Here is an 18,090-nt window from a genome sequence, read left to right on the forward strand (position 1 = left end):
CAGAGCATGACTCTCTTCAGAGTTCCTTCAGAGAAGTCTTCTTTCCCCACTCCATGTGGTTCTACTAGAGCTACCAATTCTGTAAGGCAGGCCTCTCTAGAGGTGATAGGACCCAAGATAGGCACATAGTCCAAACTGGGCCAATCAGAGTTATCTTCTGAGATGTCTGAGTCAGTGTATGAAATACCAAAGTGCCTCTTCCCCCTTGGATGCCTAATAGAAAATGTGGTTACAGCTGGGTGCAGTGGCTCACGCCTGTAATCCCAGCACTTTGGGAGACCGAGGCAGGTGGATCACCTGAGGTCAGGAGTTGAAGGCCAGCCTGACCAATATGGTGAAATCCTGTCTTTACTAAAAATACAAAAAAAAATTGTCCAGGAGTGGTGGCTCACACCTGTAATCCCAGCACTTTGGGAGGCCCAAGACAGGTGGATAACCTGAGGTCAGGAGTTCGAGACCAGCCTGACCAACATAGTGAAACCCTGTCTCTACTAAAGATGCAAAAAACTAGCTGGGCTTGGTGGCAGACGCCTGTAATCCCAGCTACTCGGGAGGCTGAGACAGGAGAATCACTTGAACCCAGGAGGCAGAGGGTGCAGTGAGCCGAGATTGTACCATTGCACTCCAGCCTGGATGACAGAGCGAGACTCCATCTCAAAAAAAAGAAAAGAAAAGAGAAGAAACCAAGTATTCTGACCTCTGGAGATGATCAGTCAGGTAGTCAGGTGTGATCAAAAACAAGACTCATGAGTCCAATACTGAAACCAAGGTGCAAATGTTCACCTGCTGTGTCAGTTTGGGTACTACAGGAAACAGGAGCCAAGAAGGAATTAGAAGTGTAAGATTTATTAGGGGAAATGCCTATGAAGGAAAAAGGGAAGTGAGAGCAAGAGCAGGTGGGGATGGTCTGAGACCACAGGGAAGTTCTGACACCTGTCAAGGAAGAGAAGGAAGGAAGGAAGATTGGGTAGGAAGAGTATCCGATTGCAGCAAAGCTTTGAGGAAGTCTGGACCAAGTCGACGGAAAGCCCAGGTCAATGATTGCCCAGTGAAGGAGTCCAGCACTGGGCAGAAATGGCGTGGCTCCAGCACACCTTTCTCAGTCATTGCTGGGAATAGCCCCACAGAGAGTATGCCCTTGGCATAAACGATCCCAGAGGAAGACAGCAGGAAGCTGTCAGTCAACCACACTCCTTGCAACTGGTTCTCTTGAAAGTAGGTCTGGATGGTGCTTTTCCATGGCTGCCATACCCATGTACCATGAATTAAACTCCCCCAAGGAAACTCTAGGGAGGTGACTACATGAGATAAGCAGTCAGTGTCCATTGTCTACACTGCTTTTCACAATACACATCATTAACGTAACTGAGTATATATATAGAGAGAGAGAGAGTTGCCCAGGCTGGCAAGCAATGGCGCAATCTCAGCTCACTGCAACCTCCGCCTCTCAGGTTCAAGTGATTCTCCTGCCTCTGCCTCCCGAGTAGCTGGGATTACAGGCATGTGCCACCATGCCCAGCTAATTTTGTATTTTTAGTAGAGACGGGGTTTCTCCATGTTGGTCAGGCTGGTCTCCAACTCCCGACCTCAAGTGATCCACCCGCCTTGGCCTCCCAAAGTGCTGGGATTACAGGCGTGAGCCACTGCGTCCAGCCTCTTTTTTTTTTTTTCCCTTCAAAACATGTATTGGTTTGGCCTTACTAAAAGTGTCAGCTCATTTAGTAGAAAATATATGCTATCCTGAAGAGGAGTGGGTGGAGCATTTTCTCATTTATTTTTCTACCATGAACATACTTGAATTGCCACAAAGAAGTTACTATGGAAACTGCTCTTGAACTTGCAAGATAAAAGGTAAAAATGGAACACTTTGTTGACATGCAAATAGTCTCTGGAGACCACTTTTTAACAAACTCTTCTGGTCTGATTTTTCTGAATCTTTTAAAGGCTCTCTTGAAGTAAAAGTGGACAGGCAGATTTTTTGGTGTTACATTCCAGATGGCTCCAGCTGACTGCGCAAATGTCACAGGTGACAACCCTAGGATGGGTCTAGACATACACAAACTTGGTTTTGGGATGAGCAAAGAGGCTGACAGTGTCATGCTGTGAACACCCAAACAGGCCCAGGGGAGGGAAGGTGGCTGTTTTTGGGCCAGGCCCGGTCTGCAGGTGTACTCTGGACTCATTTGTTTGAAAGTTAACTTGCTGAGCTCTTATTTATGCAAAGTAGTTTCTCTTTCTTATCTCCTCTGGCCACATTCCATCTCTCGGATCTTGAGCTGGATAGTCTTTTCAACAAAACAACACAAACTTCTTATTTGAAAGCCCTATTCCTCTACCCATCTCTGCTCATCTTTACCTGCCTCTCCCCATCCACCTCTCCAATTTACTTTGTATCAGCCCAAGTACTCCTATCATTACAAAGCTCTGAGATAACTTTGGATTTCTGCTTGTTGTACTTTTCTGTCTATCAGTTCCTTCAACCTTGCTTCTTTCTCTTCGGGCCTCAATCCAAAAGCCTTACTGAAACGTTTTTCAAAGCTGCTTTTGGTAATTAAGTGAATGCAACTTGGAGAGGGTTTCCTGTAGTCTCAGCTACTTGAGCGACTGAGGTGGGAGGATTGCTTGAGCCCAGGAGTGTCAGACCAGCTGGGGCAACAGAGTGAGACCTCCAACTCAAAAAAACAAACAAAAAAAAGAGGTGGTTTGACTTGAGGGACCTGGGTCAGAGGTTGTTTATTTGGGATTATTGTCACCTAGCTTCATGACTAGCAACTGTCAATTTCACTTCTTTGTGAATCGGAGTCTTTATCTGATCCTTTCTAGGGATCCTCCCATTTCAGCCTCCCAAGTAGCTGGCCTCACAGTTGTGTGTCCCAACGCTTGGTTATTATTATTATTTTTTTTGTAAAGACGGGGTCTCACTTTGTTGCCCAGGCTGGTCTTGAACTCCTGGGCTCAAGTGATCCTCCTGCCTCGGCCTCCCAGCCTCCCAAAATGCTGGGATAACAGGCGTGAGACACTGTGCCCGGCCTGTAATGAACTACCGTAGAACCTAAGATTAGCCTTCAGGCTTTTGCATTTCTGACAAACGGATGGCCCCACCCAGACCAGCCACTCCTCTGCTGGTCCTCCACCCAGAAGCCGACTCAGCAAAGGAGAACCATTTTCCACACTCCTCTGATTGCATCCCCAACCAATCAGCAGCACCCATGCCCTAACCCTCTGCCCACCAAACTATCTTTGAAAAACCCTAGCTTCCAAATTTTCAGGAAGATTAATTTGAGTAATAACTCTGTCTCTCAAGTGGCGTGGCCAGCCGCATGTCAAACTCTTCACTGCAATGGCTTGGACGCAGCGAATTGATTTTATCTGTAAAGCCGGCAGAAAGAACCCGCTAAGCGATTACCCTATATGCAATTACCTTAAATGTTTCCTTGATTATTATGTTTCTTCCAATTACCTTTAAATTCCAAGAGAGCTGGGTCTCTAACTGTATTCCCCACTTCTGGAACATACAAGATGCCCAATAAATATTTGTAGAATGAAAAGAACTGTAAAATTTCATCAGACGGATCAAAGGAAACAAGGTTGCTTGAAGCTTTAACAGGAGCATTGATAAAAATGAGTAAGTGGAGAAGGAAGTGATGACAAGCATTGCAACAAAGCAATGAAAGCAATGTGCATATTTATCCTTAAAAAAACATAAACCAGTCACATATATGCGTGTGTGTGTATATATAATGTTGGCTTTTTAGTTTCCCGTGGAGTGTGAACTGAGTTTCTGAGGTTTATAACAAAGTATTTAACAAGGATTTCAGGTAGTTGTCTAAATATAAAACATTGTATCATAGAATTAGAGCAGAAAGGGATTCAGAATACAAGTTCTTCAATTTTACAGGGGTGGAAACTAAGGCCTAGGGATCTAAGTGTACTTGGGCATTGGGAAATAAATACAGCGATGTGTCTGTCGATGAGGAATACATATGCCAATCATACTTCTGTATAATCATTACTAATAACATAGCAATACTGCCTTACATTTGAAAAGTGAGTGTGACTAGATCCTGCACCAGTGGTTCTGAAACTTGAGCGTGATCAGAATCACCTGGAGGATTTGCAAAAGCACAGATCGCTGGGCCTCACCTCCAAAATTTCCGGCTCGGTAGGTCTGGTGCAGGGGACTGGGAAAGTTTGAGAAAAATCATCCCAGCTCCTCTCAGCTCTCGCAACTGAACCGGCCCCGCTCGGCACTGAGGGAAAACTACAAGTCACGGCGTGCCCCGCGCGCAGCGGCGGAAAGTCGGGCACTTCCGCTCCACGCAGCGCCTCTGCTGCCGCGTCTCGACGTGTCACCGGCGGCGCCGCTGCTGTGGCAAAGGAAGGAGCTGACTGGGGGAGTTCGAGGCGGTGGGCGGCGGTGACCCCGGCCTGGAACTGCCCCGGTACGGAAGTGTTCCAGGGTCCGTGGGGAGCAGGAGAGGGAGGCGGCGGCCCGTCCCGCGCGGGACACGATGTTGAACATGTGGAAGGTGCGCGAGCTGGTGGACAAAGCGTGAGTATCGGGGGGCAGTTGTGACCGAGGCCCACGTGGGGGAGGGGGTAGGGGGAGACGGAGCTGGCCTTGGGCTAGGGGTTGCCCACGTCACGCCCCCCGGCTCTGCCAGTCCCATCATGGCGGCGACCCGCTCCTTCCCGGCCCCGGGCCTCATCCCCGCTGGTGAGGCTGGGGAGGGACCCTCCCTCGTTTTAAAAAGCATCATCTTGGCCACCCTTCTCTCCTTTCCAGGCCTTCCTGTCCCTTCCCCTATTCCAACCCCTGGGTGCCGACGCTTTGGTCATAAGGGGCGCGTTGTTTGACGCTGGGTCACTGCCCTGGCCAGAGGACTGTCTTGGCCCCAGGCTGTGGGCTTTGCCTCCTGGGCAGCAGGGAAGGTTTGGGGTTGGGGGGCACAATGCACTGGTTCTCTGTGTCCCTCAGGGTGTAGTACGGAGAGACCTTAGACCTGGTTGGATTGTGTCTTTTACCTTCTTGGCCTCCTCTTAATTCCTAATGAACCTGAAGTGTTGGAGTGGGTGTTCATAGTGTAACAAGTGGCTATTGTGGTCAGCCTGAAGTTACTCAAAAAGAGACTCATCCTTTGCTTTTCTAACACTAGTGAAAGTAGATCACTATGTAACTTCTTGCGATTTTTTCTTCTGTTTCTTTTTCCACTACACCTCATTTTTGGTGTGCTACTTGTTCCATTCGATTAAATTAAGAGGTCATTAAGAAATTTCCCCTTAAGAAAAAAACAACGCAGGTTTATATCCTGTTGATCTGCTTTTAAAAGCAGGTAAAACGACCAGTACGTAGTTGATTTCCTTTAAGACTGAAATAACTTCAGTCTCTTACTTGCACAAGGAAAACCTTAACTTTTAAAATGAGTATAATCAGATATAACAGTGGTTAAGTAAGGTCTTCTAGGCCAGCAGGAAATAAAGTTTAAGAATTTAGGCAGTCCTCTTCCTTTTGGGTTTTAATGATTATGCAATAAGTGTGGTGAGAAAAACAGTTCATTTGTGCCACCCACCTAACCTAAAATCAGGAAGTATAGATAACAAACTGTTTTCTTGACACCAGGAAACAAAGTAATTTCCAGTGCCTTGTCTGATACATGAGATAGAACTTAGAGCTTGATCATATTTTTATATTTTCTGTGCTACCAAGAAGGCAATAGAGTGCCCAAGGAGCATAGGTTTCAGAACCTGCAAAGCTGGGTTCAAGCTTTGTAACCTTAGGGAAGTTACTTATCCTCACAGTGCCCTAGTTTTTTCTGGTGCAAAATGAAAATGCAACAATACCTACCTTAGAATGTTGTTGTGAGGCTTAAGGGTTAAGGGATTGTATTGCATATAAAGCCCTTAACGTGTGTTTAGATCAGTGTACTTTTGAAACTAGCAAATGTTTTGCATTTAGAGATAAATCTCTTTAAGAGAGAAGCTTCAAGTTTGAAAAGTGATTTGCTTTAATAATTTTCCTTTATAACAACTCATTTGGCTATTAAGGCTTTAGCTGTTTATTTTGGACTATTTAGCTATTTATATGTTCTTTGCTTTTGCTTACCAAAGATGAAATAAACTAATAGTTCTTTTCCAGATCCAGGTTCATTGGCTTTTTTTAGTATATTGTGTAAAGATTAGGATGTCAACCTAAATAGTTTTTTAAAGGCCAAAAGAAGACTAAAAGCTGCCTTTTTTTTTTTTTTTTTTTTTTTTTTTTTTTTTAATTTTGATGGGATCTCATTCTTTCGTGTGATCATAACTCACTGCACCCTCCAACTCCTGGGCTCAAGTGATCCTCCCGCCTCAGCCTCCCAAGTGGCCAGGACTACAGGCATGCACCACCGTGCTTGGCACTGCCTCTTTATTTCTAAGTCAGAGGTCAGCAGAATAAAACCATTAAGAAACACCTTGTTCTCTTAGAGGACTAAATTTGTGGTACTCAAAAATTTGAAGAGGCTGTACATTGTTCGTAAGACAGAAATTGAGGCAATATTCCTACTATTGTTGTACCTTTCATATTTGCTTATCACACTTGTTACTAATCTTCATGTGCTTTAGATTAAATTTACCAGTAAGTAGTTATGTAAAGGAAAAGCTATTGTTGAAAAATATTATCTGTCTTTTTACTACCCAATTTAGGATGTAGACTTCAACCAGATTATTCAAGAACATAGAAGAATGTTGCCACCAAAAACTTTTTAAGGCTTTTGTGGGTGTCTGACACATTAAGATTAGAACATGAGGTTGATTTACTGATGAGTACTCGGGATTTTAATTTTCATCTTTCACTGGCAAGAAGAGAAGAAATTCTTCCCCCCAAATGTAAGCATCTTACAGAACTGTGGATCTGTTAGACTGTGCACCTTATAATGCCATAATAGATGTGCAGCAGATCCATAGAATGGCTGGTCTGATTATCAAAGATTTAAAATGATGAAGGAACTTGCAAATGAAGAAACAGTGAAGCGATTAAGGACTATTCAAATAGGTAGATCAATAGAATGAGGGCTTATATGAGAGAAAGGTTAGGGGGTTTAACTATCTGGTTCCTATTCTGGCATTACCTTTTTAATTAGCTGTATGTATGATTTGAGGCAGAATCACATGAATCTCCAGATGTTGCATTCCTTATCTGTAAAATGAGGGGACCTGGCTAGAGTAAGACTTTTTCCACCTTTAATGGCTATTGGAGAAATGCGTTTCCATCAAGGAAAAGTAGTTGGAACTAGTGTTTACAATAGCAGACAAATTTTGTAGCCATTATCCTCTGTAGGCAATTTAGGCTGAAAAGGGAAATTTTCTTAAAAAGTGGTAATAAGTGTTATACTTAAATATTTTATGCAGTAAATACACACCATGACTCAGGAAGACTAGGACTTTTAGTGTGTGTTGATACCCAGTGAGGTTTTACTTCAGAAAAAAAAAAAAGTACTCTTTGAAAAATGTGTTTCCTGGAGAAACTCTTGGATTCAGTATGGTAGCGGCTCTTAAGTATGATGATGTATTTATTTTATCTTATCTTATTTTTTTTTGAGACCAAGTCTCGCTCTGTCGCCCAAGCTGGAGTGCAGTGGTGCGATCTTGGCTCACTGCAACCTCGCCTCCCGGGTTTAAGCGATTCTCCTATCTCGCCCTCCCAAGTAGCTGGAACTACAGACGTGTGCCCCAAGACCTGGCTGAATTTTTTTTTATTTTTAGTAGAGATGGGGGTTTCACCATGTTAGCCAGGATGGTCTCGATCTACTGACCTCGTGATCCATCCGCCTCGGCCTCCCGAAGTGCTGGGATTACAGGTGTGAGCCACTGCATCTGGCTCTTTTTTTTTTTTCTTTGAGATGGGGTTTCGCTCTTGTTGCCTGGGCTGAAGTGCAGTGGTGTGATTTCGGCTCACTGCTGCCTCCACCTCTGGGGTTCAAGTGATTCTCCTGCCTAAGCCTCCCTAGTAGCTGGAATTACAAGTGCCTGCCACCACAGCCATCTAATTTGTGTATTTTTAGTAGAGACAGGGTTTTGCCATGTTAGCCAGGCTGGTCTCGAACTCCTGACCTCAGGTGATCCACCCATCTCAGCCACCCAAAGTGTTAATGATGTATTTCAAACATTGGCTTTTGAGACCTTGAAGACTTTCTGGAAGTGGGGGGATATTTTCCACAATCGCTGCACCTCCTAGTGGCAGTAGAGGGATTTGTTTTGCACAACATTGTGGAACTGAGGGGAAGCAGATAAAACCATAGGCCTGCCAGAGCTTGGGATGCCAGTATCTTCCAGTAGTCAAGTTGCATAAAAGACGATGTGGCAGGAAAGGATAAGTGGCACCATTCCCACCAACTAGGAGCACTAGTTTAACCACTGTCGTCCTATGACCTGTCTATCTTTACTTGTGGCTGTAATAAAATTGGACGTGTTTATATTTTGTCATCCTATACATGGTAAAATTGAAAGTTGCTGCAGTTCTATTTTCTCTCCAGATTTGAGGAATGTAATGAAGATGACACTTCATTACATAGTAATGGTAGTGGTAGATCAAAACTGCTACTTACTTGGTTAAGCTCAGCAAATCCTTCTCTTTCCTTGCAAGGAGTAATAGTGGTAAATCTATTTCATCAGTGGCCCGCCCCACCTTTTTTTTTCCAGGGACAGTCTCACTCTATCCCCCAGGCTGAAGTGCAGTGGCGTGATTTCGGCTCACTGCAATTTCTGTCTCCCGGGTTCAAATGATTATCCTGCCTCAGCCTCCTGAGTAGCTGGGATTACAGGTGTCTACCTCCATGCCTAGCTAATTTTTGTATTTTTAATAGAGGTGAAGTTTTGCCATGTTGGCCAGGCTGGTCTCAAACTCATGACCTCAGGTGATCCACCCACCTCAGCCTTCCAAAGTGCTGGGATTACAGGCATGAGCCACCTTGCCCAGCCTCAGTGGCCGTTTTTATGATAGTAATTCAGACAGCTCTGGCTTAGGTCCTAAGGCAACAGCTATGGGTAGTCCATTTTAAGTTATTCTCCTAAGCATAGCTTGCATTTTCCCTCATAAGTTGATTTTTATTAATGTATATTTGCTTGGTTTTAGCTCCTAAATGTTTAGATAATGTAATAGAGTTGTAGAAACTACTGTTCTAGTCTCCTGACTCCAGAGGGAGAAACTTTTGCTTTTATAAAGAATAGTACATTCATTTATTTTAACAGACAATACATTTATTATTTACTCAATTAGTACTCTAGTTTCTTTTTATTTTTTATTTTTGAGACAGGGTCACACTCAGTTGTCCAGGCTGGAGCACAGTGACGCAAACATGGACACTGCAGCTGGGACCACAGCCGCACCTCCATTCTTGGCTAATTTTTAAAAATTTTTTTGTAGGGAAGGGTTCTTGCTATGTTGCACAGGCTGGTCTTGAACTCCTGGGTTCAGGCAGTCTGCCTGCCTTAGCATCCTGAAGTGCAGGGATTACAGGCGGGAGCCATTGTGCCTGGTCTAGTACTCTATTTTCTGAACTTGAAACATTCAATACCTGCCTTAAAGAACCTTGCCACTACAGATATGCTACAACTTGAACGGATTATTTGTTTTTCTTTTCTTTCAGTCTTCAGATGTCATCCCCTTTATTTTCGTTATCTTACCAGTAAATCTCTGTTCAGTTTGCTTCTTGGAATTTGAAAGCAGAGATGGTAAGATAGTTGTCAGCTTTCTAGTCTTCCCATGTCAACTTTTCTTTAAACCAACTGTAAGTAATTGTTATTGCTGAAACAATGAATTAATTATTCTCCTCCTTTTCTAGTAACTGGACACAAATAGATATTAAGAATTTAATTCCAAAGAAAGATGAGTTTGGTTTATTTCTGCTAGCATTTCTTAGGGGTAATTTTCTATAGTTAAATCTATTTAGTACTGCTGTCAGGGTGCTTTTAAAAAGTTCTTAACTGCCTCTTATATTTTCTTGCATGCTTTAGTTTTAGTTTACAAGCAGTTTTTCTTTTTTTTTCTTTCTTTCTTTTTTTTTTTTTTTTTTTTTGAGAAGGAGTCTCGCTCTTTTTGCCCAGGCTGGAGTACAATGGCGTGATATCGGCTCACTGCAACCTCTGCCTCCTGGGTTCAAGCAGTTCTCCTGCCTCAACCTTCTGAGTAGCTGGGTTTACAGGCATGTGCTACCATGTCCGGCTGATTTTTGTACTTTTAGTAGAGACGAGATTTTGTCATGTTGGCCAGACTGGTCTTGAACTCTTAACCTCAGTTGATCCGTCTGCCTCAGCCTCCCAAAGTGCTGGGATTACAGGCGTGAGCCACCGCGCCCGGCCTACAAGGCAGTTTTTCATCTGTTTACTGATAGGTCCATTGGCAGTACTTAGCCTTTTTTATTTTGAGTGCCATTTGCAAGTACTCAAAGTTTCACAGTATGGCTCCACAGTTGAATCTTCTTCTGTACTTTTTTTTTCTTGAGATGGAGTCTTGTTCTGTCACCCAGGCTGGAGTGCAGTGGTGTGATCTCAGCTCATTGCGACTGGCCTCCACCTCCCGGGTTCCAGTGATTCTCCTGCCTTAGCCTCCCGAGTAACTGGGATTACAGGCATGCACCACCATGCCCAGCTAATTTTTGTAGAGTTGGCGTTTTGCCATGTTGGCCAGGCTGGTCTCGAACTTGTGACTTCATGTGATCCGCCTGCCTTGGCCTCCCAGAGAGCTGGGATTACAGGTGTGAGCCATTGTCCCTGGCCTTCTGTATTCTTACATTATTTTCCTACTTGTTTCCAATGTTTGTTTTAGTGAAGATCACTTTACAGATTCAAAGTACATTTTTAGTACTTTTGAAGGTTTGAAGGTTCTTATATACAGTTAACTTTTTAGTCTCAGCTACCTTTGGTGACAACTTATTTTACTGTTTAGTCTTCTCTGTTTTTCAAGTTAACACTTCATGTGAGCTTTTCTTGTTTGGCTTAATTATGTGTTTGTCCATCTATGTATTTTTATAATAATTTGCTAGCCAAACATACTTTGCCACTATACTTAGGTACCTCCAGATGGTGATTAATAAATCTGGGACTAGCTAGTGGTTCAGAGGTGAGAACTGGATCGAAATCTTAGTTCTTCTACTAGAAACGGTGATCTTATGTGTTGGAATGGTATCTTTATTTCTCTGTAAAATGGAGATGATATTTTACAGGATTGTGAAGATTAAATGTGAAACAGTATAGTACTTGACATACAGTAAACTCTTGAAACATCTATTACTATTATTACTGTTACACACAGTATGATACTAGAAAAATCAAAGGAATACAGTGTTTGAGAAAATGAAGATATCGTTGTCAGACTAGGTTATTTACAAATATGTAGGAACTGTATCTTCATCCATGAAGTGATTATTTTCAGTGAGTACTGTCTCTTAAGACTCAGCGTAGCCTACACATAGGACAGCTTATTTAAATACCTCTGTTGTTTGTGTCTTGTATTATTTTTGCTAAATCATAAGTGGCTTCCACTTTAAAATTGCAAAGCATATTGCAGAAATACCCTTTCAAAAGACATGTTGAGGAATAAAGTCTTTAGAAAGACACATTGTGAGTTTCTGCCAATTCTTAATATTTTGTTCAGCTTGTTTTGTGTATTCTCAAGATTTTAAAGTAACTGCTAATATAAAACATTTCTAAAACCTAAAAAGATTTATTTTATAAATGCACATTGAAGCAGACAATTTATTCTTGAGACTGAACAATATCAAGAAAAAGAATCCTCTAAAATATGTGATACCAAATTCATGGTGTTTGACAATGGGCGAACAGTATATACAAGGAAAGCACATTGGAGAAAGGGCCTTCCGGTTATTCAACGCCTCTTCCAAATTGGCAAGAAATTATTTTGGCTTACCAGGGCTCTTTTGCCTGAAAATTAAGTACAGGTAAAGGAACATAATATATTCCCATGTTAGAGCCAATTTATAGCTATTTATTACTCGTGGATAGATTTAGCTAACAAATTATTAAATGCGAGTGATTTTGTTAATGTGCAACAGTGCACATGAATGGTTTGTACTTCATTTAAGAAGAGTCTAGTTAGCCAATTTTGGAATATTTCATTTCTGGTTTTTTGTTTTTGTTTTTGTTTTGTTTTGAGACTGTGTCTTGCTCTGTCACCCAGGCTGGAGTGTAGTGGTGCCATCTCAGCTTCAGCCTCCCAAGTTTAAGCGATCCTCCCAAGTAGTTTAAGTGATCCTTCCAACTAGCTGGGACAATAGACACACGCCACAACGCCCAGCTAATTTTTGTATTTTTGGTAGAAATGGAGTTTTGCCACATTTCCCAGGCTGGTCTCTAACTCCTGAGCTCAAGCAGTCTACCTACCTTGGCCTCCCAAAATGCTGGAATTGCAGGTGTGAGCCACTATGCCTGGCCTAGGATACTTGTTTTGACATGAATTTTATTTAGCTTCTCAATTCTTAGGACAGTGTTTAAGTTCTAGATAACTTTAATATAAATAATCTTTTATAATTTTGCACGCACTCACCATTATGTGGTAAATGTGCATGTATGCTTTTTCAACAATTATTGAATGAAATGTTTCAAGAATTCTCATTCAAATAGCCTATATTTTTATAGTAGAAAAAAAGGCATGCATTGAAAATTCAATTTTGGTGTTTTTTGTTTTTGTTTTTTCCATTTGTTTTCATACATTTTTAGTAAATCATTAGAGAACAGTGCAAGGCCAGGTGCCATGGCTCACGCCTGTAATCCTAACACTTTGGGAGGCCGAGGAGGGAAGATCTCTTGAGCCCAGGAGTTCAAGACTAGCCTGGACAACACAGACCTTGTCTCTACAAAAAAATTTAAAAATTAGCCGGACATGGTGGTGCATGCCTATAGTCCCAGCTATGTGGGAGGCTAAAATGGGAGGATCACTCGAACACAGGAGTTGAAGGCTGCAGTGAGCTGTGATCGTGCCACTGCACTCTAGTGTAGCCAACAGTGAAACTTTGTCTCTCAAAATTTTTTTTTAATATTAAAAAAAAGAACAATGCAAATAAGCATACTGAGCCTTTTTCTATTAATTTTTTTCATACTGGTTTTTCATTTGTCACTTTTTAAAGTGACTTAGGTTATACGGATGAAATTACATGTCTTAATTTGTAGTTAAACTCCACAGTTAAATAATGCTTTTTTTTTTTTTCTTTTTTTTTTTGAAACAGGGTCTCACTTGTCACCCAGGCTGGAGTGCAGTGGCACGCATGCTCTTGACTTACTGCAGCCTTGACCTCCTGGGCTCAATCCATCCTCTCGCCTTAGTCCCCCAAGTAACTGGGACTACAGGTGCGCACCACCATGCCTGGCTAATTTTTTGTAGAGAAGGGGTTTCACCATGCTTCCAAGCCTGGGCTCAAACTCCTGAGCTCAGGCAGTCCGCCCGCCTAAGCCTCCCAAAGTGCTAGGATTATAGACGTGAGCCACTGCACTCAGCCAGTAATATCCTTAGTTTGATGTATTTGGCTTATAAGTTCAGTACTGAATGGGCTTTGAAGGATGGCCTGTTTTTCATGAAGCCATGTAAAGTGTTTAGCCCTATAGTCTGCTGTCCACTCAGCAGCAAAAGGGATTCTTTAAAAATACTAAGTCAAATGGGTTCAGAACTCTCCAGTGGCTTCTCATCTCATTGTTTACTGGCCTGTACAGATCTGGCTCTTTGCTGCCCCCCTCTGATCTCTTCTCCCACCACTGTCCCTCACTTTCTTTGTTCTGTTCAGCGGACCTCTTGTATTACATAGTATGCACTCACACGTCACTTTTTTTCTGTGCTTGCCTTCCTCTGTTACACGTATTCATCTGCTGCCTCTGATAATGCAAGTTCCTTGAGGGCAGGAATTTTGTTTTGTTTACTGCTGTATTACTAACTCTTAAAACAATTATGACACAGTAAGTGCTCAAATATTTTTGAATGAATACATTACATTTGGTAAGTTGATATTTGTTACAGAAGATATCCTTTAAATCCAGATATTTCTAATAATAAAAGCTAATAGTTATTGAGCATTTGCCATGTGCCAAGAACAAAGGTGACAACATTGTTATGTTCGATTTTCTGGTGAGGAAATTGAGCACAGACTGCCAAGAGCGTGCCACAGATAACACATCTAGAAAATAGTCTAGATTTAAATCTAGATGATGTACTTTCAGAATACATATTTAACAGTTTATGCTAATCTTTTACAAGACATCATGTAAACAAAAAATTGTTGTACAGGCGTACCTCAGAGATATTTAATTTATCTCTGAGGTTTAAATCCAAACCACTGCAGTAAAGTGAATATTGAAATAAAGCAAGTCATACAAATTTTTAGTTTCCCAGTTCATATAAAAGTTATGTTTCTGGCTGGGCCTGGTGGCTCATGCCTGTAATCCCAGCACTCTGGGAGGCCAAGGTGGGTGGATCACCTGAGGTCAGGAGTTCGAGACCAGCCTGACCAACATGGTGAAACCCCCCTGTCTGTACTAAAAATACAGAAATTAGCTGGGTGCAGTGGCGTGCACCTGTAATCCCAGCTACTCTGGAGGCTGAGACAGGAGAATCGCTTGAACTCAGGAGGCGGAGATTGCGGTGAGCCAAGATGAGGCCCCTGCACTCCAGCCTGGGCGACAGAGCAAGACTCTGTTTCAAAAAAAAAAAAAAAGTTATGTTTCCACTATATGGTAGTCTATCAAATGCACAATGGTATTATATTTAAAAATATTTTGTTGCTAAAACTACAGCCATCTGAGCTTTCAGCAGATATTTATCATTCTGCTGCTGGAAAACCTTGCCTCTGTGCTGATGGCCGCTGACTTATCAGGGTTGTGGGATTGCTGGTTTGGAGTGGCTGTGGCAATTTCTTAAAATAATGATGAAGTTTTCTGCATCATAGATTCTTCATTTCACAGATGATTTCTCTGCAGTGTGCAATGCTGCTTGATAGCATTTTACCTAAAGTAGAACTTCTTTTATAATTGAAGTCAGACTGGGCACGGTGGCTCACGCTTGTAATCCCAGCACTTTGGGAGGTCAAAGTGGGCAAATCACTTGAGGTCGGGAGTTTGAGACCAGCCTGGCCAGCATGGCAAAATCCTGTCTCTGCTAAAAATACAAAAATTAGGCCAGGAGCAGTAGCTCACGCCTGTAATCCCAGCACTTTGGGAGGCCGAGGTGGGTGAATTACTTGAAGTTAGGAGTTCGAGACCAACTTGGCCAATGTGGTGAAACCCCACCTCTACTAAAAATACAAAAATTAGCTGGGTGTGGTGGCGGGCGCCTGTGATCCCTGCTACTCAGGAGGTTGAGGCAGGAGAATCACTTGAACCCTGGAGGCAGAGGTTGTAGTGAGCCAAGATCATACCACTGCACTCCAGCCTGGGGGACAGAGTGAGACTCCACCTCAAAAAAAAAAAAAAAAAAAAAAAAGAAAAGAAAAGAAAAAAATTGGAGTCAGTCTGATGAAGCTCTGCTACTGCTTTATCAGCTAAGTTGCCCACTGCAGCCTGGGCAACAGAGCGAGACTGCATCTCAATTAAAAAAAAAAATTCTCAGGCCTTGGTGCAGTGGCTCACGCCTGTAATCCCAGCACTTTGTGAGGTGGGGGTGTGCGGATTGCTTGATTGCTTGAGCCTGGGAGTTCAAAACCAGTCTGGCCAATATGGTGAAACTCCATCTCTACTAAAAATATAAAAATTAGTCAGGAGTAATGGTGGGCCCCTGTAGTCCTAGCTACTCGGGAGGCCAAGGCAGAATTGCTTCAATCTGGAAAGTGGCGGTTGCAGTGAGCCAAGATTGTGCCATTCCAGCCTGGGGGACAGAGCGAGACTCCATCTCAAAAAAAAAAAAAAAAAAAAATTTTTTTTTTTTTGGCCAGGTTGTGTTGGCTCACACCTGTAATCCCAGTACTTTGGGAGTTTCAAGGCATGTGGATCACTTGAGCCCAGGAGTTGAAGACCAACCTGGGCAATGTGGTGAAACCCCATCTCTGCTAAAAATACAAAAATTAGCCAGGTGTGGTGGCGTGTACCTGTAGTCTCAGCTACTCAAGAGGCTGAGGTAGGAGGATTATTTGAGCTTAGGAAGTCAAGGCTGCAGTCAACAGTGATGGTGCCACTGTACTCTGGCCTAGGCAGTGGAGCAAGACGTCGTCTCAAGAAAAACAACAAAAAAAGTCTCATGTCATTTCAACAATGTCCTTCACTGGGAGTAGAGTCCATCTCAAGAAACTACTTGTTTTGCTCATCCAGAAGAAGCAGCTCATCATTCAAGCTTTATCATGAGATTGCAGCAATTCAGTCACATCTTCAGGCTCCACTTCTAGTTCTAGTTTTCTTACTGTTTTCACCACATCTGCAGTGACTTCACTGAAGTCTTGAACCCCTCAAAGTGATCCATGAGGTTTGAATTCAACTTCTAGACTCCTGTAAATGTTGATATTTTGACCATGAATCACAATTTTTTTTTTTTTTTTTTTGAGACGAGGTCTCGCTCTGTCACTCCTCTTTTGCCCAGACTCAGGCTGGAATGCAGTGGCACTATCAGCTCACTGCAGCCTCCACCTCCTGGGCTCAAGTGACCCTCTGGCCTCAGCCTCTTGAGTAGCTGGGATGACAGGCATGTGCGCCACCACACCCGGCACCCGGCTACGTTTTTAATTTTCTGTAGAGACAAGGTTTCGATATGTTGCTGAGGCTAGCCTTGAACTCCTGAGCTTAAGCAGTCCTCCCGCCTTGGCCTCCCAAAATGCTAGGATTACAGGTGTGAGTTGTCCCCAGCCACTAATATTCTTAATGGCAAAACTAGTATGGTGAATTCGTTCCAGAAGGTTTTCAATTTACTTTTCCCAGATCCATCAGAGGAATCACTAGCTAGGCAGTTACAGCCTTATGGAATGTATTTTCTTAAATAATAAGACTTAATAATAATAATAAGACTTAAATAATAAGACTTACTGATCCATGGAGTACAAAACGAACATTGTGTTAGCAGACATGAAAACACTCATCTCTTTGTACATCTCCATCAGAGCTCCTTGGTGACTTCTCGTCCATGTGAAATAATATTTTGAAAAGAATCTTTTTTTCTGAGCAGTAGATCTCAACAGTGAACTTAAAATAATCAGTAAACTGTGCTGTAAACAGATGTGCCATCATTCAGGCTTTGTTGTTCCATTTCTATAGCACATGCAGAGTAGATTTAGCATAATTCTTAAGGGCCCCAGGATTTTCATAGTGTGCAGTGAGCACTGGCTCACAGCTGTGTTAGCCCGTAACAAGAGAGTGAGCCTGTCCTTTGAAGCTTTGAAGCCAGGTACTGACCTCTCTTGCTATATGTCCTGGATGGCGTCTTCCACTGGAAGGCTGTTTCATCTCCATTGAAAATCTGTTTAGTGTAGCTACCTTCATTAGATGATCTTAGCTAGACCTTCTGGATAACTTGCCGTAGCTTCTATATCAGCACTTGCTGTTTCACTGTACATTTTTCTTTTGTGGAGGTGGCTTCTTTTCTTAAACCTCATAAACCTCTGCTAGCTTCAGCTTCTCTTCTGCAGCATCCTCACCTCTCTCAGCCTTCATAGAACTGAACAGAGTTAGGGCCTTACTCTGAATTGGGCTTTGGCTTAAGGGAATGTTGTGGCTAGTTTGATGTTCTATTCAAACCACTCAAATTTTCTTCATATCAGCAATGAAACTGTTTCATTTATCATTCTTGTGTTCACTAGAGTAGCACTTTAGATTTCCTTTGAGAATATTTCCTTTGCATTCACAACCTAACTTTTTGGCACAAGAAGCATAACTTTTAGCCTGTCTCAGCTTTCAACATACCTTCCTAAGCTTAATCATTTCTAGCTTTTGATTGAAAGTAGGAGGTGTGCGGCTCTTCCTTTCACTTTAACACTTAGAGGTCATTGTAGGGTTATTAATTGACCTAATTTCAATATTGTGTCTAAGGGAATAGAGATACCTGAGGAAAGGGAGAGCAGCAGGAATGGCCAGTCAGTGGAGCAGTCAGGACACATTAAACATATTACCAGTTAACAGCACGGTTCATTCTATCCC

General features: G+C 42.5%; 1 protein-coding gene across 4 annotated transcripts in view; it reads left to right on the forward strand.

Moving 5' to 3' along the window:
- Positions 1 to 4,098: 4,098 nt before the first annotated feature.
- The window catches only part of CLINT1 (clathrin interactor 1), a 72,576-nt gene continuing 58,584 nt past the window's right edge, over positions 4,099 to 18,090 (forward strand). For 2 of the 4 annotated variants that reach the window (XM_008015155.3, XM_008015156.3), the window contains exon 1: positions 4,099 to 4,552. In XM_008015155.3, coding sequence (XP_008013346.2) covers positions 4,512 to 4,552 — 41 coding nt within the window. In that variant the 5' untranslated portion in view covers positions 4,099 to 4,511. Of the gene's footprint in view, positions 4,553 to 6,681; positions 6,865 to 18,090 lie in introns of those variants that run through there. The other 2 variants (XM_073010554.1, XM_073010553.1) reach the window with 2 other exon arrangements.

This window comes from Chlorocebus sabaeus, chromosome 23 (assembly GCF_047675955.1).
Source record: "Chlorocebus sabaeus isolate Y175 chromosome 23, mChlSab1.0.hap1, whole genome shotgun sequence".
NCBI classification, from domain to species: Eukaryota; Metazoa; Chordata; class Mammalia; order Primates; family Cercopithecidae; genus Chlorocebus; species Chlorocebus sabaeus.